Here is a 26657-nt window from a genome sequence, read left to right as displayed (position 1 = left end):
TATTTTGCAGACAGAGAGTTACAGGACTCTCTCCCAGACCACAGACTCATAATACAAGTCAGAGCTTTATAAAAAAAAAAAAAAGAGAGAGAAGAAAAGAAAGAAAGTTGTGTTTTCAATATTGGAGTTCAAGTTATTTTTTACTTCCAATAGTGTTAACATACTACACAGGTCATGAACAAGATTTTTTTTTAAATTTTCATTGTAGGTGGGCTAAAGCAGTTAATTAAAAGTAGTCTAACATAAATGTAATTGCTGTAATTTGATTATTTTAATAAACCATGTAACTCGGATGGATTCAATGCTGGCGTGACCACAGTGCACATGTCTGCTGTTGCTCACAGTGGCCCAAGGGACCGCTCAGGGAGTTTGTGTGTTCGCTCAGACACGTGAAAAATTAGAGGGAACATTGGTCATAAACCAAAGTAATGATTCCACATGTTTAGTTGTTGCTTTTCTGCTCCAAATCGGTCACTGCATCTGAAACAAAACACAGCCACCCAAAAAGCCATTGTAGCTGCTCAGTGTTGGGGAGTCACTGCGGTAAACACATCTACCAGCACTTGATTGGGAAGTGTGTATAAAGGGATTGCCAGGCCGACAGCAGCTAATACAGATATAATTGACTCTCCTTCTGCATTCTGCACATGGATTTGGAGAAGTGCACAGACCTATTGTACAACAACAAATTAAGCAGGCAGTGGTCAAAAGGAGCTGCTGAGCATTCAGCAAGACTGGACAACAGACTACTGAACTCTGCTAAATCTGCAAATACAGCTTCTCCCTCCTTCTGGGCCCTTTCATCTCCCCCGACATCTCCTCTTGCAGACCGCCGCCTCATAAAGCTAAGTCAAAAAGCAAGTACTCTCTCGTCTGGCGAATGTTGATCATTTACTAAAGGCTGCCGTTTCTCTTCTCTGCATTCCTCAGGCCGGCGATGTCGGCATGAGCTTTTAACGATGCTCTTGTGATGAAGTCACTCGAAAAGTTTCTTTGAGTTGAAGGGGAATTTTTGTTCTCTTTGTTGTCTGGGTCCAGATCTTTGAAATGCAGGAATGAAGAGAGAGAATTATTGATGGATCAAAATTATGAGGCCTTTTCTGACTCCAGATCAGGTTCAACAGGTGCTATTTCACCTGTACAGAATTATTACAGCAAAATCCCATTAACTCCTCTGCTGCAGGGAGTAGTCAAAGTAATCCCTGTGGAGCTGAGCAGAATTAGATCTGCTTCATTTGGGCCGATCCGAAAGCAAATAAAGCCAACGTGAACCCAAGCACACACAGCTGGCCCTTGAGACTCAGTATCCTGGGCAAACAAATGTCCAGCATGCCTCAGCACAGCTCACCCATGGGTGAGGGGGCCATGAAACCCTGAACAATGGCTGATACACTGAACTGATGCGCGGCTTAGCAAAGTTTTATTACATTTGGCCTGTTTCAATACGATGCCGGCCAAAAGAGGACCCCAGACTTTGTCGTCAGTTTTAAGATTACTATGACATCTTCGCCTCCTTAGAGCTGGTAATGCTCCTTTTGTTGCAGTGCGCCCACTGGCTTAACATGGAAATCTGGTGGTTTGAGTTTTAATTTGTGTCCCGGCTGCAGATCCATGTGGGGTAACCAAAAACTGTTGCTTTGTCTGTGTGGGGTTTGGATTTGATCAGTTTCAAATCTTACTTGTTATTATGTAAAAAGAAAAAAATTAAATGCTTTTAGCATATATAAAGTTAACATATTCATTTATCGAAGGATGACTTGCACATGCTCTGTGTAAGTCTCAAATATTTACTGATAACTTATGTTGATTTTATTTCCTGAGATTTAAACACTTATCTTACTTATATATTTTTTTTAATCATATGAAGGTCCAAGGCTGTAAAAACCTTTGTTTTACACTATGTGGATGTCTGCTTAGTCCATTTCAAATAAATAATGTTTGCAATGAGAGAAACACTCCAACTAAAGTTGTTTTATTTCTCCTTTACTGTGTAACACCCTATTCTCCTCTATTACTGGCAACAAGAACAAGTAGAGAAACAAACTTGAACATGAATTAAATGTAAATATTTTAGATGTCTCAATATGAATGTGTGTATATCTTATATTAATACTATAAATATATTTTCTAGGCATAAGTAATATGTTTCCTTTAATCTATTACTCTCTTTATTTATTTAAAATAAATTAAGTGACTAATAGCCTTATATTTGGTGCAAGTTTAAACAGAGCTGTGCCACCTTGTGGTCATCTCAAGACTGTGATCCTTGCCTTACTGCATAAACTTGTTCTCATACAGTTTACATTTAAAAACACACACATATCAGAAACTCTTTTTTCTGAGGACTCTTAGGAAAAGGAAATCCAATTAAAAAAGGACGTCACTGCAGAGCACGGCCACGTGGAAACTACAGTGGGTGCATCTCATGTAAGGGACGCACTAGAACTACAATCATGTAAAAACCGATGCTTACACTACACTGTAAATATAGTTAAGCCTTTATGTCTCGATTCTTTACAAAGCCTAAACTTTGGTCTACTTTATTTTATTTTTCGAAGTAAATTAACTTTTAACTTTTACAAATCAATCGCTAGATGGCGCCCTTCTCCTGCACAAAGTCCAAGCAGCTTTAAGCGAAAGGACGTCCTTGTCCATACACAAATGTACACGAAAGGTGTTCGTGTGTTTTAATGGCCTCACAAACTGAATAGATCCGCACAGATTCCCAGGTTTTCTTATTCTGTGTCGACATAAACGTCTGGCTGGAGCGACTTTATTTTATTTTAAAAGAAATTGTGACTATCTGTGATTTGTCCACTACAAGTACGTATGTACTTTAAACTGAATATATGATTATTGGTGCAATTATTAGAGGCTCCACCGAAAGATCAGAGCTGCAAGCACGAGTATTTATTATTGCAGTTTAAATATCTTCCGAAACTACTCTATTCTATTTTGTTCTATTCGTGTTAAATATAACGTTTTCATATTGCCAATCCCTTCTTGGTCTGCAAGCTCTAATCTGCGAGTTCTGGCGCGTGCTCCGTGAAGACGGGAAGACACCGTGCGCGGATGGCACGCGGACAGATGTGCCACCCCCCTCCTTCTCTTCCTCCACCACCGCCACCTCTTTGAGCTGGCTCCCGCGCCGGCATGATTGACGTGAAGCTGTTCAGACAGCCAATCAGAGAGCCCTCCGCGTTATTTGCATAAAGTGACCGCACGCCATTGGCTTGGTGCGTGCTGCTGCAAACCGCTTCGCGTGTCGTTACAGACGTCTTCTCCTCCTCGGAGGCAGAGAGGAGTTTTAAAATAAGAGTGTAAATTTGTTCTTAAGTTTAAAATGTGTGTGTCGGGGGTAGAAAAAAGTATTCTGCTCTGCATTTACTGGGGATACAGTCACCACCAAGCAGACTATATTCCTCTAAAACAGGCATGAATTAATTCACGGCATCAAAACAATGTAGCGTCAAATATTTTAATAACCCGTACTGATTGTTATCGCTGCCGGGGGAAAACACGTCAAAGGAAGGTCTGCCCAGTAAAGTTTTGTGTATAGACTCTCCATTCATATCGCTCACACAAACACACATAAGCACACACTTAGCTACACACAAGCACTACAACATTTTTTGACGGAGTAAAGTTGGAAGCAAATACCCCCACCTCCTCCCTCCCTGCCTCCCTTATCACTTCACAGGCCGGCCGGGCCGCTGCCGCTAGCCCCGCTTTGTTGTTTGTCTCTGCAGGGCTGATTGAGCAGCGCGTGACTGACGGCCCGCGGGGGTGTTGTCCAATCAGCGGTCTGCCCCGCGCCCAATGGGTGAGTCCTCTCTGCTATTGGCTGAAAGCGAGTGTGGGAAAGAATGCAGAGAGGGTTTCACACGAACTGGGAGCACGCGAGCCGGGTATAAGTAGCGCTGCGGCGTGTGTCAGCTACAGAAGTGGAAAGTGGCTTTGAGCGGCGCACCGCACGCACCGTACTCACAAGACAGTTCAGTGATAACAAGCGGCACAAGGCAGACTCGTCCGTGGGACTCGGTTGTCAGGCATATATCTTATTTTATATTCTGCAGTGGCCCCGAGTGATTTTTTTTCTCTCTCCTTTTATACGTGAGCTCGCAGTAAGGATTTACTTTTTCACGCCTTTTTGTTTTACCTGGTTTAATCAACAATGCCAGCTGACACTATGGAAAAGCAGACGGCATCCCCTATTGCCGGCGCGCCTGCAAACGGATCGCACACACCGGACAAGCCAAAAAACGCCAGCGAGCACAGAAAAGTAAGTAATTTAATGTTTTAAAAGAACGGAGGGGATTCTCCTCAAGTGAGGAATATTTGTACAAGTTTGTCCTTTAGTTACGAGATGTTAGAGATATGACATCACCGTGCAGTCGTGCAAATCCGTATATGCGATTAGTAAATAAAATATTTACTTAAGAATTTCTTTTTTTATTTGCAGTCTTCAAAGCCCATCATGGAAAAACGCAGGAGAGCCAGAATTAACGAAAGCCTGGGTCAGCTCAAGACGCTCATCCTGGACGCGCTTAAAAAAGATGTAAGTTCAAAATTATCCTAGAAACTTTTTTGTAATGAAATATTTGTATTATTCTTATTCGTAGATAATGAGTTGGTTTTAAATATTCCTATTCCTTTCCACAGAGCTCCAGACACTCCAAGCTGGAAAAAGCAGACATCCTGGAGATGACAGTGAAGCACTTGAGGAACCTGCAGCGCGTACAGATGAGCGGTAAGTTGATATAATAACAAAAGTGGGTCGTAAAGTCACGACTTTTGGAAAGAGTCTCAAAGCTGCTTATAAGTTACTAATATCGCGTCCTCCCTCTTCCGACCAGCAGCGCTCTCAGCTGACGCCACGGTCCTGAGCAAATACAGAGCCGGATTCAACGAATGCATGAACGAGGTCACCCGCTTTCTCTCCACCTCAGAGGGGGTGAATTCTGAGGTGAGGTCGAGGCTCCTCAACCATCTATCCAACTGCTTGAGCCAGATGATGTCTATGAACTACCAGCAGCAGTCCCCGTCTCAGCAGGCACACCTGGCCCAGCCCCTGCATGTGCAGCTTCCATCCACTCTGCCCATCAGCGGGGCCGCAATGGGCCCCAAGCTCAGTCCCGCTGAGGCCGTGTCCCCCAAGGTCTTTGGTGGGTTCCAGCTGGTGCCCGCAACAGATGGACAGTTTGCTTTTTTGATCCCCAACCCGGCCTTTACCTCCACCACGGCCCCTGTCATCCCCCTTTACGCAAACGCAGGAGTGCCTGTTGCGGTTAACGCCAGCCCGGTGCACGGCAGCTCAGCACCCACTGCAGCATCTCCTGTTCATGGCATGACGTCCTTCTCCGGAGGGTCCCAGGCGGTCAGCCCAGTGGGGGTCAGCACCGGCTCCGAGAGCAGCGAGCCTGTGTGGCGGCCGTGGTAGCTTAAAGGGACCAGAGACTGCACTTCAATCCAGTTCGCATTACTTTTTCAATTTAGACTTTTAAGTGACTGCACACAACGTTACGGGGGTTGAACCTGTGACTTTTCCGCTATGGGATGGTAACTCTAACCACTTAATACCCCCTCCCACTAGTTCATGTTGTTTCGTTTTATGGAACAGGTGCTGCCTCTAATGGCGCATGTTTTTATAAGTATATCTATATATATAATTTATTGTTGATTCCAACATTTGGATGTCCGTGGTAAACATGCAGATGGAAGATTTATAGGATTTTCTTTCTTTCTTTGTTTTTTTTTTTGTTATGATGAAGTACTTTTTATGAAAAGGTTTAGTTTTGTATAGAGGTGTCATTGATTGTTATACCAAAGCTGTGTTTTATATTCTTTGTTGTTTTGTGTTTGAGAAGAAGTTGGGTGTTCACCCACTGTTTTAATAAATGAGGTTTCAGAAATTATGTCTCGTCTTCAGCCTGCTTCTATCACGTCATTAATTAATTTTATGAAGTATCCGTATGCGCCTCTATTATGTCACACGCCATGCGTAAAACTTCTATTTAACGCGTAAAAGTCATATCGAGGATCAAACTGTGGTTAGAGTTAAGGATAAATCAGGGGGTAAACAATATATTTTAATATTCATGTTCACAGTGTAAACCCCTGCATCAGTTAAGCTACCACAGGTTGAAAGTGGCCACCTTGTCACCAGTTTGGCGGGAGCTCCTTACATCTGGCCCACTAAAGAATGGTCCCGGGGACAATAAGGGTGTATTTTTCTGCTGCTACAAAGGTAATTAAAAGTTTGAAAAGGGTCTCATCCTGTATGCAGCGGGAGCTTTAAAAAGTCTCAAACCCTATTCAAGAGCCTGGGAAATGCGCTCAGGGGTTAATGTCACTAACAGATTGCTTCAGTGAAAGGAGAATATGGAAGGATCCTCGCTTTCTTTTGTGGATCAATTGTTCGATTCCACTCCAAGCGGAATGGAGGGAACTTGGTTAGACTTCGCTTTCAGGGCAGGGGACCTTGGCGGAAGTCGTGGAACTGGAAGACAAATAAAACTGCAGGTTGTGGAATATTGTAACCTGATTACGATCCCCCATCCCACGCGCTGACACACAATCATTTAAACTGCCTTGTTTTTATTTCCAGTCTGCGGCCTACATCTGCTTAGGTGACTTTTCCGCACAGCGCCCTGCGAAGATTCTGCGTAACAGTGGTCTCCCTTTCCTTTTCCCACTTTCTGTTTACTCCTGGGTGAAAACATATCTTCCTCCAGTTAGTGGGGTCCGGAACTGAGGGCAGTGTTTCTGTGTCGACCGGCATGGTGCAAGCCGTGTGTCAGCCACTTGCAGTCAGCGGGCCCCTGTACTTGGGATTAGGTTACAGCCCGGTCAAAACCCCTCAACATTTAATACTCCACCGGCGCGCCTTAGCTGTGCATGACTGGCACAGGGCAAAAGTAAGACGGGTTTAAAGTGTTTTATCTGCCCTGGCCGCCAACACATGCAAAATAAACATTTGTAGTGCTTCATTCATTTAAGACGCGTGCGCAAATATAGAAAAATATCTATGTTCGTAAAGTTTTACGCGTAATGGGTTATTTAAACTTTTAGGGCTCATACCTTCCAACCAAAAGCAGCTGTTTTAGGCTCCGAGACTAAAAACATGTGAAGAAATAGAAATAAAGTGATGTTGTTTATAGAATCTCTTCACAGTTCCGTGGCACTGCCTACGTGACCTCTAACGGGTGTTTTTCAGTGATACCTTGTAGTCACAACTCCTGGTTTTAATCTCCCCTTTACAGTTGGACTGCTTTGTCGATTCGTGTACTTGCGTTCTCACTTTCACCCCCCCCCCCCCCCTGAAGTGGCAGTGCCCTGCAGATGACACCGGCAGTACATGGCATACTGAAACCCCACTGCCTGTGATCCTCAAGCAGCTTCTTTCTGCGAGGAGGCATACTGAAACACCAGTTGGCAGCATGTGTGGGTTCTGCGGTTGTTCCTACTGCCTTCGTGTCTGTTCATAGTTCATAGTTCAGAGATGCCTTTGTGTAGCTGAGGTCGTGAGAACCGAGCGAACTAGTCTGCCTGCGGCCGGGCACAGCGCCAGTCAGTAAATCCCCGCTGGCAGGCCGGGTCGTGCAGCCGCTCTGCGGAGGTGAGGAGGCGAACATACACACACGCGTGGCCGCCAAGAAGGGCGCCTGGTCCGGTGTAAACATGAGGGATTAAAGGGAGGGAACTCGGATCCAGCTGTTAGGCTACATACTCCCAAGAGAAGTTAACTGAGTCCGTCATATTTTCATGGCAACCTTTTTTAAACTGTTTGCAAATCAGGTTAAAGCTGCCTCTGTGGACAGGCTGGGAGTTAGGAAGGAAGATAAAGAAATCCTATATTCACTGTTTGCTTTGAATTACCCAACAGCAGCTGCTTTAAGGTAAACACAATAGGCTTATAGAGACGGTGGCAAAATGTAAATGTTTCTTAAAACAACAACAACAACAACAAAAATATGAACAGCTGACGCAGAGGTGTCCACAGAAAGAGGTAGCCCACCTATGGTTATTAGTCTGCATCCAGATATGAACTGCTTAAACGTGCGTACATGGTTTATTGCCTAACAAATGTACAAGTCCCATGCTGTTGAGTTTGGATCATCGTCTGTGTACAAAACGAAACAGGAGGGAATCCGTCGAGAAAAGGATTCCTACAGAGGGCTGGATGTCCCTCGGGGACCTGAGCAATCAAGTCCCTAGGGAGAAGTCACTATTGAAGAGGGGGTAGGGGGTCATCAGAGGAGCCCACAAATTATCATTCTCATTAGCGACTGAATGGCGGATAACATGCGCACAAGTTGGCGCCAAATTTTTTTATCAGCACCTTTCCCTCCAAATCCAATTGTTTGTGTTGCTTAGGCAGAGCTCGGTGCTTTTTGTATGCAATTGCAGCCTTAGCCTCCATACAGGGATGCAGCACTCAGCTTACCTTAAATTCTTCTCTCCGCACATACTTTAAAATAATAGAGAGCTAGGAAAGCTCTCAGAAAATAGATAGATAGATAGATAGATAGATAGATAGATAGATAGATAGATAGATAGATAGATAGATAGATAGATAGATAGATAGATAGATAGATAGATAGATAGATAGATAGATAGATAGATAGATAGATAGAGGACAGTCTATATTTGCTCCTTCAGCTGAAGACACTGCTGCAAGGAGGACATAGGGAAATGTTCTGCATGCTTTGGTCACAGGTTTTGAAAGGAGGGGCTGTATCAGGCATGAACTGTGTGTATGTGTAAGTGTATGTTTGTCTGTGTCTGTGCATGTGTGTGTGCGGACACTCCTCTTTGCACCTGTTTTCTTGAGAATCACAGAGGGTTGTACAGGGAGAGGAGAACGACAGATTTAGAGGGGTGGGGATGTTGAAAAAAGACACTGAAACTGTGAAAGTACAAAATGGACACACTTGCAGGTGTTTTTATTTCAGTGCAGATGATGCATGAAGCAGCTCCGAGTTAAGCTGATAGAATGCGTGTGTTTTAAAGTTTGACCTCAAATTTAATTACTTAGTACTTTATCAGGTGTTCAGTCTTTTAAGTTTTGTCCATACTTGCCTACCTCCTCCCCCCTGCCTGGTCTTTTTTGGCTCCCTCAAGCTTCCATCCTGTCCATGTATTTATAGTAAGGGAGCACTTATCTCTGGGACTGGGTGTGAGGTGTTGGGTGCGAGCAGACAGAGAAGGTGAGGCAGGGTGTACAGACGCAACGGGACATGTCCAGCCTGATCAAATATCACAGGGTCTGGGTGCCGCGTGGGCTCCGTTGATCCTCACCGCTTGTCTACAGAACGTATTTCTGAAGCCAGGTTTGGCTTTTCAGCAGCTTCTTCAGTTTCACAGCATGAGGCCTTTGGCTTACAGCCTTTGCCACTGGTGCAAATTCCACAAGAGAAAGTCCTCTTGACAGGGTTAGAGGTCACCCCGCAGACTCCTAGGTGAAGAAGCCCCGTCTTCAAAAGTGGACAAATTTTATTTATGTTTTTTGTTGTTGTTGTTTTGTTTGTTTTTTTAAATCTGCTGAGGCGGGGTAATCCTTGTCTTTGCTCTACAGCTTTGACAGCTGTTGCTCTATTTTTGCTCTGGTTCAGAAACACTAATCTCAGAGATGATCAACTAATGTATGAGATATTAAAATGAAACAGTTTGAAGATGCAATCATGTTAAGGAGCTCCAGAGCAGCTCCCATCAAGAGCTTGTTTTCTTGACTAACACCGAGTCTAATGATGTGTGGTAACTAAATTATATGGTCCCACCTCAGTTTAACTCAGCTTAATTTAAAGATAAAGAAATATGAACGCTCAATTGTCCAAGTTAAACATGACAATTAGAATTTTAATTGACTCAATTGTCTATTTAATAATATTTAATATATTTTAATTTCTTTTCTTTTTTTTAGACAACAAAACCTTTTTTTTTTGTAATGAAAACCGAAATATTATGTTGCAGTCTATTTATGATGATGCAGATGAATGTTTCATGATGGAGACCTTGCAAGATAGGTTGTGTATTTTGTGTTTACATCTGTGGTTAATTTTATTGATGAATTCTATTCTATACTATTCTATTTCTATACAATTTTATTAAGAATCAATAGAAGATTATAACTCAATATCGCCACCTAGTGTTTGAAACCTGGATAGAAGTGTGTGTGTGTGTGTGTGTGTGTGTGTGGGGGGGGGGGGGGGGGTCCAGACATTGCTCAGTTGTGGGGACTGAAATCTGGTTGCACTGTCACATAATGTGAAGCTTCTTCTCATGTGTAGAATAAAAGCATGTCATTGCATTTTGGGGTGAAGAAATGCTTTAGGGTTAGGCTAAGGTTAGGATTAGGCAAGTTGTAGTTCTGGTTACGGTTAGATTAAGTCTCTAGGAAACAAATGCAAACTAACTAAATGTCCTCTCAAGTCAGTGATGCACAGCTGTGTGTGACTCACCTAGTGGCTCACTGCATGCCCCGACTTGTACCCAGTTTAACACCTGAGAAGAGCCTGCACAGGTCTGACCCATATGTCTGTAGAGGATACCTCTGTCTGCCGCTGTTGTTTGTGTGGGAGCACAATTTGTCCTCTTCCTTTCCTTGTGTGTGTGTGTGTGTGTGTGTGTGTGTGTGTGTGTGTGTGTGTGTGTGTGTGTGTGTGTGTGTGCGAGTGTGTGGTAGTGGGCGACAGTGGTGTTTAAGCATATCGTTAGCTTCATAGCATAAGTGCCTAAGTCATTTTTTGGTCAAATTGAGATTTTTGCCTAACTTTACTCCCCTACCACTGCTGCATCATCCTGTCCGTCTGCCTATGTCATTGGCCAAAAATGACTTAGGCAATTATGCTATCAAGCTAACGATATGCATTTGCTTTGTGGGGTTGGATGACTGTGAGAAACAGCCTTTGACCTATTTCACTCGAGGCTCGTGCAAGATAAATGCAACACATATATGTTTACAGACACTGTTGGTCACTGATGTTGGTCAACGGTGCCAACTACTTGTAAGAGACAGGACGCACTGATGTTATCAGTTTGCACTCCTCTGTGAGTATTTTATTACTCTCTCACTGGTCAGTCTTTTTCACAAAGTGACAGGATTTACTGATCACGCGCTAAGATATATTTATCTTTTTGCCACGGCCTTTTTAGTTGTGCACCTTCCTAAAACATAAATGTGTCCTTTTAGGTTCTAATTGATCTGACTGTATTGCCATAATATTGAGAAAATAAATGAGAATTTAAAGAAAAACTGTGTTTATCCTTAACTTGAGAGCGTTGACATCTTCTTTCAAGGGGCTCACTTTTTCCAAATTTCCATCCCTGTTAATAAAAAACCTTGGAAACTGCACATGTTTTGTGTCAGTGGGATTTTTTTTTTAGCAATTTCATTATTTAAAAAAAAGATTTTTATACTTCGGGATTAAAACTTGAAAGTTTATTTTTACTGTTTAGCTCTCCAAGTTACTCAGTGTCTCTTTATGTTACTGAAAATGCAAGGTTAGCATCCTACAACATATTTTCCTACTGGAGAATTACCAGAAGATCAAGGAAACTCTCACTTCCTGGTTTATATTTAGCAAGTGGAATACAAGCATGCTTGACAAAAGGATATTCTACTCTGGGATGTGTTGAAAAGTTTCCTTTCCTGACCGGCTATCCCACTGTGCCGAGACCTGCGGTCTTCTCTAGAGCCTGGTTAAGCTAGGTGGTGACAGCCACACTGTTGCAAGAGTATTATCACTTTAGCACTGTAGAGAGGGAGAAGGGCAGGCATTGTCCCCTAAACAGGATGTCCTGGTGTCTGGTCCCATCTCATGTGGGCTATCCTTTGTGTTCGTGTGCGTCTGTGTCTGTGGATATTGGGCTAAATCCTTAAAGCAGATGTCACCAGGTTTTAAAAAGTTTATCTTACTTTTTAAAATTCACTTTGATCTTTTATTGTGCCAGTACGTCCACTTGCTCCTCCCAACCCCACCTTTCTTTTCAGTTAAGTTTTATCTCATAGATTTTAATGAAAATGTCTAGCAGACACTAATATTGCAGTGTAGCTCTTAAGTGTATAGTTTTTTTTGTGTCTTTGTGTCTTTCTGCCACATGTGGTATGGGGTTAGAGTTACAAGATGAGCCCATAGTCTTTTTCTTCTTCTTCTTCTTCTTCTTCTTTCCTCTCCTCCTCTTTTCATGCCCTGGGAAGGTAAACACTCATCCTCCTTGCTCTTGTTGTTCTTATGGTAACTGTTGAACAGTGTGTGCTCCACTCGTGGTTTTATTGCCCGGATTGTCATGCAAGAGGCAGGGAAGACAAGTGTCAATAAGTGGATGGGCTCACTGCAAACAAATGCACTAAAAGAATGGCAAAGAGAGCAGAGAATACAGCTGGGCACACACACACACACACACACACACACACACACACACACACACACACACACACACGCACACGCAGAATCATGAGAATCATGGTTCTTTCACGTCACAGATTTCAAAATCAAAAAACCCAAAGAAGACAAAAATCATTACAGAGACGTGATAACTGCAACTGAGGCAGTTTTAATTACCATAAAAAAAATCTTTATAATGAATCTTTATAATGCACAAAAGGGTTCTGGGGGACGTAATGCAAATATAAAATGGAGATGTTCGAAAAACAACCAGCTTAAGACTTCAAGGTGTTCTGCAACCTGTCAGGTTCCTTTTTAATCATTTAAGGGAGTAAATCATTCTGAGCATTCTGGCTCTGGGTACATAAGCAAACTTACAGCTCATCAATTTTGAGTAATTTTTGTTTTTTAAAAAGTATATATCAGTTTTTTTATATATAAACAGTGGACAAAGTATTCATGGTAGGAGAACAATAAAATCATGTCAATTGACTATTTTAAAACAGTAAGTTTTAATCATTTAACTGTGTGTTAAACACAGTTTAATTGAACAAAGCACTGTACAAAGTATGCATGCCCATATAAACACACTTTAAAAGTAAAAAGTGGACACACAGAATACAGAATTACGCCACCCTAACATAACACAACAGCAGGGCACACAGAGAGTTTGAAATCAGGTTAAAGGGGGGGAAAAAAGTGACTGATATAGATGGAAATTTTAAACCACCTAATCTTTCATCACTTTGAAACTCCCCTGCAGACATCAGTTACCCCACTGTCATGCTCTTATCTCTGCTGATATAGCAAACAGCTTTTTAGTGGTACTTAACAACGGACTGACAGAAGGTAAACAGTGCCTTTGCAGCCGTCTTGTGTCTTTCTGTCTGCTGATGGTGATTGCTCTTAGATGGATCACCCGTCCAGTCTGACCACTCATCTCTAGCCCCGTCCTCCTCTCCAGAGCTGAAGAGACTGCGCCTCATGATGAATACACCCGTGATAAGATTACCACAGGGCAAGCACACGCACACACACACGAGGCACTGTTTAGCATGTTATTCTTAGTCATAGCCATTCATGAAGGAGTCCCTCCCTCCGTGAACGTCTGGCCATGCATCTCCCCCTCCTTTCATGCCTCCCTGCCTTCTTCTTTACTTGGGATGTTTACTTGAGACTTAGGTTTTGCCATTTTAGTCATCTGTTTTTCCACATGCACCTATATGAGTGTAGACCGTGATACAGGCAGCAGAATCTTGGTGAATTTCTTCAGCTAGTGTTTGTATGTATGCAGCTGTCCTCATTTACACGAGTAACAAAGCAAGTAACTTTAATAATTAAGTTCAAAATTACTGCACAGGACAAGAAGCAGCTAAAAACAGCAAAGCAGCAACTTCTTGCATCACCTCAGGGCTCTGCTGCGAAGGCTTTGTCACCTCTAGTTTTAAAGCCTTGCTCTTTGAACCGATAAAAATCCTGCACTCAAGGGTGTCGGGCTGCGTGCAGGCACGCATGTGACCAAGAGGTCAAGAGGTTGCTCAGTGAACAGGTCTGCAGGTCTCCAGGCCACTGCAAAGCTAACACAAAGAGACAGACAAGCATCCATTACATTGCATTTGCACCTATATGGCCAATTTACAATCAGCCAACCGCACATGCCTCTGGAGAGAAGAAAGACATGCAGACATATGGAGAACAGACATACTCCACACAGACAGGTAGCGCCTGTCCAGCAGGTTCAAACCAAGGACCTTCTGCCTTTTATCATTAAAATAGCCTCAGTAGGTATAAAGGGAATAGAGTATATGAAATATATATCTATTTTTGTGCTGATAAAGTTGTAATGAAGTTGTAAGTTGTAAAGTTCATAACTTATAGATGCATTCACTTCATAAACAAGTGTGCTGAATCAGTATATAAGACGGCTTTACATAGGAAAGTTTGCTGTTTCATTTTTTATATAAAATGCAACTTGCGTTTCATTTTATTGTTAATGAAACTGCAATTACAAGGCACGGTGGAGCAGCAATTAGTACTGCTGCCTCACAGCAAGAAGGTCCTGGGCTCCGGGATCATTCTCCCATGTTCTCCAGCTTATCCCATCTAAGGTTTCCCTACCTTAAGAACAGCTTCTTGACAGCCAAACTATTTCTGACGAGGCTTCAGTAAAAGGTAGGTGGTCTGTTTCGGGTCTTTGCTGGATTTTGTTTTTGTTTTTTTTACCCTTTTTCTTAATGACATGACTTTCAGTTACTGTCCATTATTATCTTTTGGGATTTCTTACCCTGCCACTTCTTCTTTTTTCCTGCACTCATCCAATTTCCTCAAATGTTTTAAGGGCACACTGCACACCATGCTGAGATATGCCAATTTTCCAGCTAGTCCATCTTTGGGAATCATCTTGAAAAAATAAAAGTTTCAGTCGGTCATACTGTGTTATCATTGGTATTTTTTGTAAGTTCAACTAAAGCAATGAGAGCAAAGTATGTTTTGTATGGATTTTTTTTTCATGTTTTTGTTCATTGACAGGTTGGTAGTGCCTCAAGTCACAATTTCAAATAGCTTCTTATTAGTTTTATGTTATAGTTGACTGAGTTATGGATCAGTATTAAGTTTAAAGGCAAAAAAAATCCAAAAACCCAACTGAGAATGAGTGAAAAAGCAGCCAATGTCCAAGAAAATCTTTGAGAAGATTGAAGAACTGCTGCTCAAGGCCACTTTAAAAATTACAAGAAAACCTGGCTGTTTGGAAGGAAAACATAAAGAAAAGAGGGGCACCTTTTGCACAATACTGTAAGTAAATGAAAGTTAGGATCTCTGATGTTTGGGATATTAGTTTTGGCTTCAGCAAAAGATTGTATGTATTTTAGCAGTGTAGGCAGATGTAGAGGAAGACATACGTGAGAACAACAAATCAAATAAAAAAAAAACTGCATTTTATTTCATTTTTCATGAGCTAATTAATCTTTAAGGATATTCTGTTTATGTTGATAAACTTTATTAATAAATCCATCCTCACTCTTTGGGTTTCAGATATGTTTAGAGGTTCAGTGGTGATATTGCTGTGAAACACTACCTGTGGCAACAGTGAGACCAGTTTCACTTCCAGCTCATTGTTTATGACACTTGGTCACATTTGGCATCACATTTTCACTCACTGTGTACTCTCCCTTCTTCACTGTGGAGTTTTAATATTGTGAAGGAGAGCTTTAAACCCAAATCAGCATCTTCTCTATTTATATGGGTTTACAGATATTCTCTATATATTATTTATCTATTAAAATATTACTTGAATTCCTTATTAGCAAAGTGTCATATAAGAGCAAATTTCATCTTATGAAATTAGGACTCTCCTAAATACCCCTTTTTGCCAACAAGCTTCATTTTAGATAAATTTTTCTGTGAAGGTGTCTCATTTTGTTTTGGAAATGGTATAGCTCACAAGAAGTCACAAAGTTAGGAACATTGAGGTAGATTGAACTGCAGTGAATAATACAGCAAGTGAGAGGGATTTCAGGCACACAAATATTATTTTCTCATGTCCAGGTATGTGAAATGCACATGTTTTTTCTGGCTTGAGTTTAGGACCAGGTTCTAATTAAAGAGGAATTTTTCAGAGGTCTAAAATAAACTCACAATTTGGCAAAAACTTTGAAAAAATATCTTGCAAGACATGCAGGATGATATCATGCACATAAAAACGGGCCAGCCGTTTTCTAGTTCTTATTTCCTCTCCTTCTATCTTTTCAATCCCTAATTCCAGTTTTAATATTTTGTATTAACGCAACAAGCCTGGCAGGATTGGGAAAACAGGTCCCAGACAGGAGCTCGGGATCTTGAGCGTACTCTTTGGCTTGAGTTCTTGGGCTTCCTTCAAAGTCTAGACTGGCAATCCCCTCCAAGATTAAAGATATGAAATATGGAGCTAGTTAAAGAGATCCATGGATGAAAGCGTGAAATTGCACATCTGTGTTGGTAGTTAGTATTAATCAGTTTAGGCTTGAAATGTGATTTTGTGCACCACGTGCAAAATTCTCTTTATCCCTAATGTGACAAATGTTTCAGAGACATACTTCTGCAGCTGTGAGGAAAAAATAGGCCCTTTTTCATTTTGCAGGTTTGAGCGAACCAACCCTTTAAAGTGATGCTTGAAAAGACCGAATCAACCACATCAGATGAAGTGATTATTATTATGTTCTGTGGAATAAAAAGGCAGCCTGTTTCTGGTAACCCTAACCACGGCACAGTCTGGGAAGAGCCCAACGTGAGCATTAGCAGTAAAGTCTGTTTGTGTGTGTTTGTGAGTGTGCGCGTGTGTGTGTGTGTGTGTGTGTGTGTGTGTGACTGAGAGAGATGCCTGGCCACCTCCTGCTGTGTTACTCTGTGATGACTGACAGCACCAGCCTGGCTGTACAATGGCCGCTCTTTGCTCTCTGTCTCACTGTATAAACACAAAGTGGGATGGTTCCCTCATGCAGAACTCCTGTATTGATCACTTATGTGAGATCTCACAGCCGCACTCATTGTCCTCTTCCCCTTTCTCTCCTGCCGATCAATAGCTCTTTGTGTTGATTTTTACCCATTGACAAATCACTCTGTCCCATTGCCTTTGTTAAGCTGTCAGTCAAGCAGAAGGTGTTGCTGTATCTGATACTCACTCAGTGGGAAGAGAGCAATCAGCTCAAAATAAGACAAAGTGTCTGAACATGATGACTACAGCTTGTTTCTAATAATAAAAATGTGTATATATTTTGAAAAGAAACCCTAAAATCTATATTATAAAAAAATCTATATTATAGTAAGTTAGGTTTCTAAATGTCTTAAATTAAATTACATAAATTATAGTATGTTTTATGACAGTCCACGCCTTTCATGTCCTATCCTAAAATAACCAATTTCCTTCAAAAAAGGCTAACTGCAAAGTAACGGCTCATCTTATTACCGCCATCCTTTGAGTCAGACATGGCAGCATCCTCACGCTGTCAGGAAATAAAAGTATTGCGCATCATTAAACCTCTTTGTCTAAATGAGGGATCTCTGTTCCTGAGAATGCGACCTGAGCACCGCTGAACACCCAGACGATGCGGATGACGTAAGCCACAGATTCAGAGAAAGATCTAATCTAAAGCTTTCACCCACTCACAGCTGCACCCTGCTAAGCACCGTCGATTCACAGGGCATAAGTGAGTCAGTCTGACTGACCTGCTAGATTCTTTTTATGGTAAAAATGTATGTGGAGAATTGTTTTTTCTGCAAGCCCACGGCTGCATCTGACACCTACGCTAAACTGTGGCAAGTATCAGATAAGTCGTGCCATTTTCGCTATCCAACCCAACACAATCATACAACAAGGTGCTTAATGATTATGACGCACTTTCTGTTTATTACTGTAAGCAACAGCTTGGCAAAAGATTTGACTTAAAGTGAAACATATCAGTGCATCTAACTCTGTCAAGTTCTTTGACAGTTTTTGCTCACATGTTGGATGCAAATTGGTATTCTTACAAACAAAGACAGAATTAGTAGCCCTCTTATGAAAATTGCATTAAAAAATATTTCCCAAGTGCTTTTAAACAGGGTGAGAAATTTATAACACAGCTTCTTTATAGTTTTATGGTAAATGGCCTGTATTTGTAAATGGCCTGTATTTGTATAGCGCTTTTCTAGTGCCTAAGGACCTCAAAGCGCTTTACACAACCTGTCATCCACCCATTCACACACACATTCACACACTGGTGATGGCGAGCTACATTGTAGCCACAGCCACCCTGGGGCGCACTGACAGAGGCGAGGCTGCCGAACACTGGCGCCACCGGGCCCTCTGACCACCACCAGTAGGCAACGGGTGAAGTGTCTTGCCCAAGGACACAACGACCGAGACTGTCCGAGCCGGGGCTCGAACCGGCAACCTTCCGATTACAAGGCGAACTCCCAACTCTTGAGCCACGATCGCCCATTTATTTTGGATGCTTAAATTATTCTACTAACACAAACTACGAGGGTCTAAATTATTAGCCTGTAATAGCTCTATTTGTGAGCATCAACAATTCTTGTTCTTAAGTCTAAAGGGATTTCTTTTGTTTATGGCATGAAGTTTTTGCAGGTGACAGCTCAAACCTTGCTGAAATTTGATTTACACACAGTTTGAACTTAACTTTAAAAGCTACAAAGTCAAAGCACATCATTGCACAGCAGTGGTCGGTGCTATGGCTCAATAAAAAGCTCAGTTTTTTAGGGGGCTAATATTATTGACCCTGATCAATTTTGTTATTTTCTGAAATAATTCAGTTATAATGTGCAAATAGAAATTATTTATGCCTGCTAAAGAAATCTAGTTTGTTGAGAGGTGCTATGTTAAAAATCCCTTGCTCTATTAAAAAAAACCAAAAGTTTAAATTTCACTGGTGGGATAATGATTTTGTCCTCATCTGTATAAGTGTACCTCTTCTTGCACATATGGCCAGCTGCCATGAGTCAGCAGCGGTGGTCAGAGGTTTCCACTCCTAGACACAACAGTCCATCCGGGAAAAAACAGCTCTCTGATGCCTCAGTCTTCCTATATTGTCTGGGATGATTCCGAGTTGGGAGAGGCTTATTGTTTGGATGTCTTTGTAGTCCAGGTCCATTGCTGCGGAATGTGGGGATTTCCTCCCTCGTGGGTATTTTTAGATCTCTGTGTGAATTCATGGGAGCTCTGCATAATGCTGAGCAGTGTGCGGTCTAAGGGTGGGGCCTGTAAATTCAAGCACATGTGTGGGAATCTGGGCGTCTGCTTATATAAAAAAAGAGAGAAAAGGATGTACGTGGATGTGCACTGGTACATTTTTGGCACTTAATCATACACAAAGCTTTAATCAATAAGAGAACTAAATAGCATCACTTTAAAGACCTCGCTGATTGAGACGGATGCTACTTGGCCTGTATTTCATTTGAAATTTCACAGTGTATTTACCCACTGTTTCCTGTTTGACAGCTCCAGATTGACACTCTGGTTTGGACACTGCTTGTTCACTGAAGTGTTTTAAGGAGGCTTCGGCAGGTCACCTGGGGGTCTATGACCTCCCCGGGTAATGCTCTCCTCCAGGTCCTTCTCTTTGACAGTGGTCAATGGAAGCGTCCATGCAGAGGACAGCCAGGGTGGATGGTCCGGGTGACATCAGGGAATGAACAGGTCATATCCAGAAGGACCTGTCACCTCTAAATCAAACCAAGTGAGGTCTCCTTCCGGGTCTCACTCCCCCCGTCAACTTAGCTGACATCAAGTGACACTTTGGCCTGACCTGCCTTATGCTGGGTGCACATGTGGTCGTAAGAAGCATGATTGGATGATTGTTTTTAAGTGTTCACGAGTAATCTGTGGTTGGACTTTTGCAGTATTAAAGGTCAGAAGGTGCTATTCAACGTCCCAAAATAGTGTGCTGCTAGTGGAAAGGTGCTACTAATGGAAGCTAGTTTTCTCATGTTTGTGGTTTTGATTTTCCTTTAATTTTGATATTTGATTTTTTTTCTCTTCACAGATAGAACTCTGCGGTTCCATCTCCAACCCAAGACAACACACTGCTGGCTTTTTTGAAGTTCTGCATGCAAATGTGCCAAGACAGCCTCTCTACTGGTTAATTCCCACAATGCTGCTCTGCAAATTAATACAAACAAAAGACCATAACACAAGTTGCTTGGGTCCACTGGAACCACTGATTGGCTGCCTGATGTCAGGTTAACACCAAGTCAGGTGCTTTGAGTTGAATACTACATTTTTATGGTTTTGTAGATATTGAGGTGCTTCACTACAAAAACAAACAAACAAAAAACACTCACATTAGCAGGGAGCCATGGCTATCTGTATGAAAACAGTGCAGTTGTTGATCAGGTATTTGAGTCAGGACCAAAGACAATGAATAGCACTTAAAATTGTAAGCATTCATAAATACAAGGCTTGAGCTATCAACCTCATCTGTTGCTTCTATATCCAGCAAATATTCTACCTGAACATCTCATAAAGTCACCTCAATCTAATGACATTTAATCACCCTAAATCCTCAAATAAACACATAGATGATATTTAAAACCATGCACATGCACAGCCTTAAATAATTGCTGTGCCCTGTATAGACCACCACCGACTTACCAATGCAAAGCCTAGAATGACATCATCATGTTTCAGTGATGAGAAATGAAACTCGCAGGAAATTAAATGTCTCGTTCACACACTGCTTATCATTCTTAAAATCAGCAGATATCTTTTATGCACACGCCTGTTCTCTGAGGCCTTCCTCTGAAAAAAAATTGCGGCTTAGCTATATACATACATATATATATATATATATATATATATATATATATATATATATATATATATATATATATATATATATAGACCCCAGCCTCTATGGATCTTGTGCTCAGAGCTCTAAGCTCTGAGCATATATATATATATATATATATATATATATATATATATATATATATATATATATATATATATATATATATATATATATATATATATATATATATATATATATATATATATATATATATATATATATATATATATATATATGTATATGAGCCCGTAAGTCAGTGGTCCATGATAAGATGGTAAGTTGGAAACAATACTCTGTTGAAGAATTGTTAAACTACCCACATATGCTTCATTCTGCGCCTTCTTTAAGTTAATGCTTTTTGCCTCCATCTCTTCTTTTTCACCTTAAACAAAAAGAGGGGCCTTTAATGTCTGTATTAATTTAGAAGCAGGTGGTAAAGAAGCCTTTGTTAATCAATTAATGATGAATTCCCCCCACTTTACATGGTGGCTTTTTCACCATCCGTTTACTTCTTGTGCCTGAGTTGGGGAAACTTTATAAAAAGTTTATCTTACCATGAAATGAGTAGGCAAGGATAAATGGCTAACGTGGGGTTTTGTCTGTCAATGCAGTCGACCTATTGGGGGTCCACCGACTGGGCAGGTTTGGACCATATGTCATCATTCCTACCCTTTGTGTGGGCGTGTCTCTGTGGCAACGGCATCAGCTGCGACCATTGTGTGAGAGGATTCAATGGCCCATATATTCATTGCAGAGCTGGCATGGGCCCCGCAACAGAAACAAATTGATACATACAAGCGCCAGCCCCATTTGGCGAGCATGACACATTTCAAATGGACAAAAAAGGACATTTTAGTCTGCTGGAAATCTTGAGAAAAGCTTGGTCACCATAGTAACTGTGCAGTAAAAGCGATCATGGGCCATTAAACTCCAATCAGATGTAAATTTGGGCTGCCCTCAACCCCTCTGAGGGAAAGCCCCCTTCACACACAAGACACAAATTAAACAGTTTGTTTGCCAATTCACATGTCATCTTAATGAGTTTTTATTCGTTTCCCCTTTGTTTAAATGGAGAGAATTACAAACTGCCATTGATTTGTAATACTGGGCCACTTCAGCTGTCTGCACATGATCTATTCATAACTCATTCCAAGCCAGATAATAAAAAGGTACAAAGCATGTTGTAAAGCTTGTGAAGTGATAAATTGGAGCCAAAAGAAAAATAATGGCAACTTTACAAGATAATCAAACCCTTAATCAAACAGCAATGTACAGTTTCATTAATTTTCTGTCTTTGCTTTCTTCATCATTGACAAATTGCTGAAAGTGTTGTTGAAAACAGTTTCTGTTTCACATACTGTTAAACTTTAGTTAGTGCTTCTTATTATTATTCTTTTTCACGAAAATGTCCTGTAACACAGGAAACAAGTTTTAATGGAAAACAAAGGGCAACTGGATGACACTGTCTCCAGGACAGGAAGCTTTGTGCCCTTGTGATTGGGCAGAGAAAATATTTTGCTTGACTTGGTGGCTACAGATTTGTCATGCCATGCAGCTCCGTTCAATGGCACACACAGTGTCTGATGTTATTGTAGCAATTAGGATTATTATGTTCCACAGTGCCTGGCTTTTGTCAAAGAACAAGTCAGCAAAAAGAGGTTGCACAGGTCGTTGACACAAAAATTGCTTTTTATTAATCATCATTACTTGTTAAGAGCAAAAAAAAAATCCTGGATAATGCTACTTGCATGAAACACATCCAGCCAAAGAAAGGGTAACAACCCATATCGTTACCCAGTAATCACTATGAAACATCAGGATTTAATATGATAAAAATAATTGAGATGGATTCATTGGTTTAAAAAAGTAAACATTAGCAATTTAATTCAGTTTCAATTCAGTTTTGTTTACATATACTGCCCCCAAATTATATCACTCCTTTTGAGCAAGTACTTTGGTGAGTGACAGTGGGAAGGAAAAACTCCCTTTTAACAGGAGGAAACCTCTGGCAGAACCAGGCTCAGGAAGTAGGGAGGCACACTTACTGGCCTTATTCACTGATGTGTGTTCAGAAATGTTCCTATTGTGCATACAAACAATCTATGCCTCAAATCAGTAATCAGCGTGCTGCAATGTCCATCTTTTTCTGTATTATGAAATATGTTTGCCTATAGGTGTATCATGAAGAAAGCTCAACACTGATGAAAAACGTAAATATCAGACCGGCTGAAAAACAAACAGATGGAGGACAAAGCCTACAAAGCCTATGAACGTCCATCAGTGGGTTAGCCTATACCAATAAATGAGGATGAAAATTAGAGCATCAAATGAATGAATGTAAGACCATCATCTTCACAGTTATTTTATAAATTTAGCCAATCTAAAAAATGTAAATATTGTTAATTAATGGATTTATATGTAAAGCATTTTGCATTTTCTGAGATATCATTCGTGTGTATACATGAATTGAAGTGGTTCAGACAGTATTAAAAACGTAATGTAAGAAGAAACTGATAAACGCCGGTTTTATACGAAACATTAACGTGTGAGGTTCAAGCACAGCATTGCATGTATTCGCTGTTTGTGATTAAGACCCATTGTTGCTACTCCAAGTGTTTCCATGTCCGAACACGAGAAAGGGGGGAAAAAGAGAGAAAAACCATGACTAGCTCTGATATTAATGAGAAATGAGTGTGTGGTCCTGTTATTATGCCTGTTTTCAGGACGCTGTCGCCACTCTTGTCTTCACTCTCGCCTCATACAGTACAGCTGCTCTGTTATGACAACACTGGACAGTCAGAGCACAGCATGGGCTTCCACTGGCTCCGGACCAAGCTGACCTGGGAGCTGACTTTACCAGTATAGCTGCAGCCTCCCCATTGCTAGCCTATTGTTGCACGGCACAGCTAACGATGGCCTGTCTGTCTGCTGTGGTCTCTTCCATGCAGAGCAGGGGGAATGCTAATTTGACAAAGGGATGATTAACTACAGCAGCACGGTAACAAACTGCCTCATTTTCACGTCTTGTTGTCTCCAGTGTCCCACCTCCCAGAGATTTGACTGCTCTATTAACTTATGTGTGTTGAGGGCTTAGCTCAATACTTCAACTCCTTGTATGTTACTATTTTTTGCATTTTCTAAAAATGTCCTTTGGTAACACTGTAACTAAAAATTGTAAAACTATGTAACTAAATCTACAAAATGTAAATTATTTCTTTAAAAAATAGTGTGGCAAATATATTATTAACTTCCATTTGCTAGCTAATGCCTACATTTATGGCTTCAGTTGTTGAGCGTTACAACACTACAGCAGCTGATTACCACCCAAGCCAACACGTGAAAAAAATTCCATATTTACATTTTGTGTGAGTCACTGTCTTGCTGTTGCCTTAGCCTAAGCTGCCGGGGGAAGACCCAGATTGTCTAACACTTGGAAGGTTGGTGACTTTCTCCCTGGCTTCTCCAGTCAGCATGCCAAGTTATTCTTGGAAAAAATACCAAAACCTGAGCTGAGTGTGAGTGTACGTGTACGTTACGCTCGCTCAGTGCATGTTTCTTTTCATTCTTCACCTTTGAATGACGGTTAAAAAGTGTAGGGTCCAAATTCCATGCATTTAACATATGGACACAGAGCAGCTGTAGTTCAGGAGTAAGCCATCTACCAGTCGGAAGGTTGGTAATTTGTTGGTATCTTTGGGCTCAGTACTGAACCCCAAGTTAACCCTCGTGCATCCATCATTGTTTGTGAGTATGTGCGAATATTAGGTGTGTAGGTATAGAACAAAGCCCTTGCATTTATTTGTGTGTGACTTGGATAACAAGGCGTATAGTAAAGTGCTTTGAGTGCTCAGTTAGAGTAAAAGAAGTGCTACACAAGTTCCAGCAAATATATAACTTGCTAATCACTTTGTCTCAAAGTAAAGAAAGTAAAGGTGGGTAAAGCTGACCTGATAGTGGTGGAAAGAGAAATTTCTGGTCTGTAATAGATGTTGATTTTGTATTTGATGCATGAACAATTTGTTTTAAGGGTTTGATCCAGCTAGACAGCCAAAGTGGCATAGATACATCTCGTGTTATATTCAGTTTTAAAGCAGCGAGTAAAGGGAGTAAATCACTTGAAATTCGAAATCTTAAAATAGATTCTCTTGGATTTCGCCAGAAGGGAAGAGACCGTGAAGCCACGAGAGAAGTAAAGAGAGAAAGACTGAAAAGGAGGCAGAATGGTGTACTGTCTGGCTGTCTGGTGTCCACACAGAACTCTGCCTTGTCCACTGGTGGCTGTGGAGGATTCATTAGACACCACAGTCACTCCCCCTGCACGTGAGTGACAGGTCTCTTCAACCAGCTCTCTAAAGCACCAAAGATCATCCCACTCCTCTCTTGCCCATCTGGCTGCCTGAATCTAACAAGGGGTGCCCTCCAGTTATAAGAGTGCATAAAAAAGAGGAGAGGGAGAAGAAAAAAGTTAAAGACTGGAAGATCCCATCAGATTCTCCGTGGTCCATAGGCTCCAATTATTCAGAGCTTATCTTTTCAGCTTGGCTGATTTCCCAATGAATAAAGTGCGGTACGTATTACTGCCGGGCGGGTGCATCTCTAAAGAGGCTGAAGGAGGATCAGGGATGTGGGTTATGGTGTCAATCTGGCCCTGACCCCTGGGGTTAGGGAGGTGACGTTATGCAGTCACAGTGCCAAGGCATCCACTTGTAGCGCTTCCATTTAGAAACCGTTTGGATAAATGGAAAAGGGCAATCACATTAGAAGAGGTTTCTTTCCAAAGAAAGCAAAGAAAGAACGATAGAAAGAAATCTCTAATGACAAAGTGAGTGACTCTTGACTTTAAAATCACCTCTAAGACGATGGCTGGAAAAGGCATAAGTCAGGAGGGTTAAGCTTAAGCAAGGTACGTGCTCACATTTGTGTCAAGAACTGCATCAAATGATTTTAGCAGAGACTACAGGCACCAGAAAATATGGCAGATAGAGACTATGGTAACCAGCAGATCCACTACAAACAATGGTTTAGTGAAAAGTTGGCCACAAAATGCAACCATTTTTATAACTACATGCGGAGTATATGTAGTTATTTGCATATGTGATAAGAATCTCAAGTTACAGAATAATATGTTGCTGGTAGCTTTTCCAAAAAATGTAAACAAAAAATAAAAAGGGTTTCATAATTTTCTGAATGCCAGGAAAACTTCAGGGTTAAGTGGAGTGACCCTCCCTGTACGAATCCCACTCTCCACTTGGCACCGAGCTGGGGCACCACGGGAGATTGGTGGTCCTCCGGTTCGCGGCAGCCCTTCCATTCCTGAGCATCTACAGCCCTCAGATCTACCGACAAGTGTTGCCGATCCCTCTCTTTTCTTCTGCCTTCATGGAGATGGCTGGGAGATTCTCATGCCAGCGCACAATACCTAAACAAGCGGGTATGTCTAATTCAATTAAGTCCACAAGGCTGTGCCAAGTGGGCCCTGGTCCTGTGTGACAGGGATAATGAGCGGGCAGAGAGGAGCAGGAGGAGGAGGGGGACTGGTGTTGGATTGAAGATCGAGCCCACGCTCATTCAGACATTCATACTTCATTCTTTTTATTATCTGCTCCGAGCTTTAATGTTTCCAAGATGACCCCACTCATTTAGTGCTGAATGGAATATTTTGCATTCCAGCATTAATGTGCAAATAGGCTTGATGAAGGACACTGAGAGGCTGGGAATTATAAATAGTGCGACCTCTGAATTCCTACAATTCATCACTTAGAAACGTCTCTGAATCTGGATTCTTTCCCCACTGCTGAGAACAGTGTCACACGAAAGATGTGCGGGAGAAGGAAACTTAACAATCTGACTCAATGAGTGACTCAACAAACAGATACCTTACAAAGAGGCCGACTCTCCCTCTGTGATCGCTAAGCCATTTATCCTTTTAGTCTTTAACTAATACTTG

The 26657-nt window shown here is 41.5% G+C and overlaps 1 protein-coding gene across 2 annotated transcripts; it reads left to right on the top strand.

Moving 5' to 3' along the window:
• The first annotated feature begins 3929 nt into the window (after nt 1-3929).
• hes4 (hes family bHLH transcription factor 4) lies at nt 3930-5627 on the top strand. 2 transcript variants are annotated; one of them, XM_085394418.1, is made up of 4 exons: nt 3930-4282; nt 4463-4558; nt 4663-4750; nt 4860-5627. In XM_085394418.1, the coding sequence occupies exons 1-4, from the start codon at nt 4175-4177 to the stop codon at nt 5438-5440; spliced, it is 873 nt and encodes a 290-aa protein (XP_085250544.1). In that variant the 5' UTR covers nt 3930-4174; the 3' UTR covers nt 5441-5627. The 2 variants fall into 2 exon arrangements, with proteins under 2 accessions (XP_085250544.1, XP_085250543.1); XM_085394417.1 differs by having other exon boundaries at nt 4857-5627.
• Nucleotides 5628-26657: the final 21030 nt, after the last annotated feature.

Source organism: Rhamphochromis longiceps, linkage group LG20 (genome assembly GCF_057381845.1).
Source record: "Rhamphochromis longiceps isolate RC_006_pf linkage group LG20, R_longiceps_female_GT1.1, whole genome shotgun sequence".
NCBI lineage: Eukaryota > Metazoa > Chordata > Actinopteri > Cichliformes > Cichlidae > Rhamphochromis > Rhamphochromis longiceps.
The sequence above is the reverse complement of the archived record's forward strand: the minus strand, read 5'-3'. Positions and strand labels throughout refer to the sequence as shown.

Excerpts from the sequence above, each read along its gene's own strand:
- hes4 (XM_085394417.1), top strand. The coding sequence starts at position 4,175 with ATGCCAGCTGACACTATGGAAAAGCAGACGGCATCCCCTATTGCCGGC. Across the intron at positions 4,559-4,662 it reads TGGACGCGCTTAAAAAAGAT|AGCTCCAGACACTCCAAGCT; the intron begins GTAAGTTCAAAA and ends TCCTTTCCACAG. Across the intron at positions 4,751-4,856 it reads GCAGCGCGTACAGATGAGCG|CAGCGCTCTCAGCTGACGCC; the intron begins GTAAGTTGATAT and ends TCTTCCGACCAG.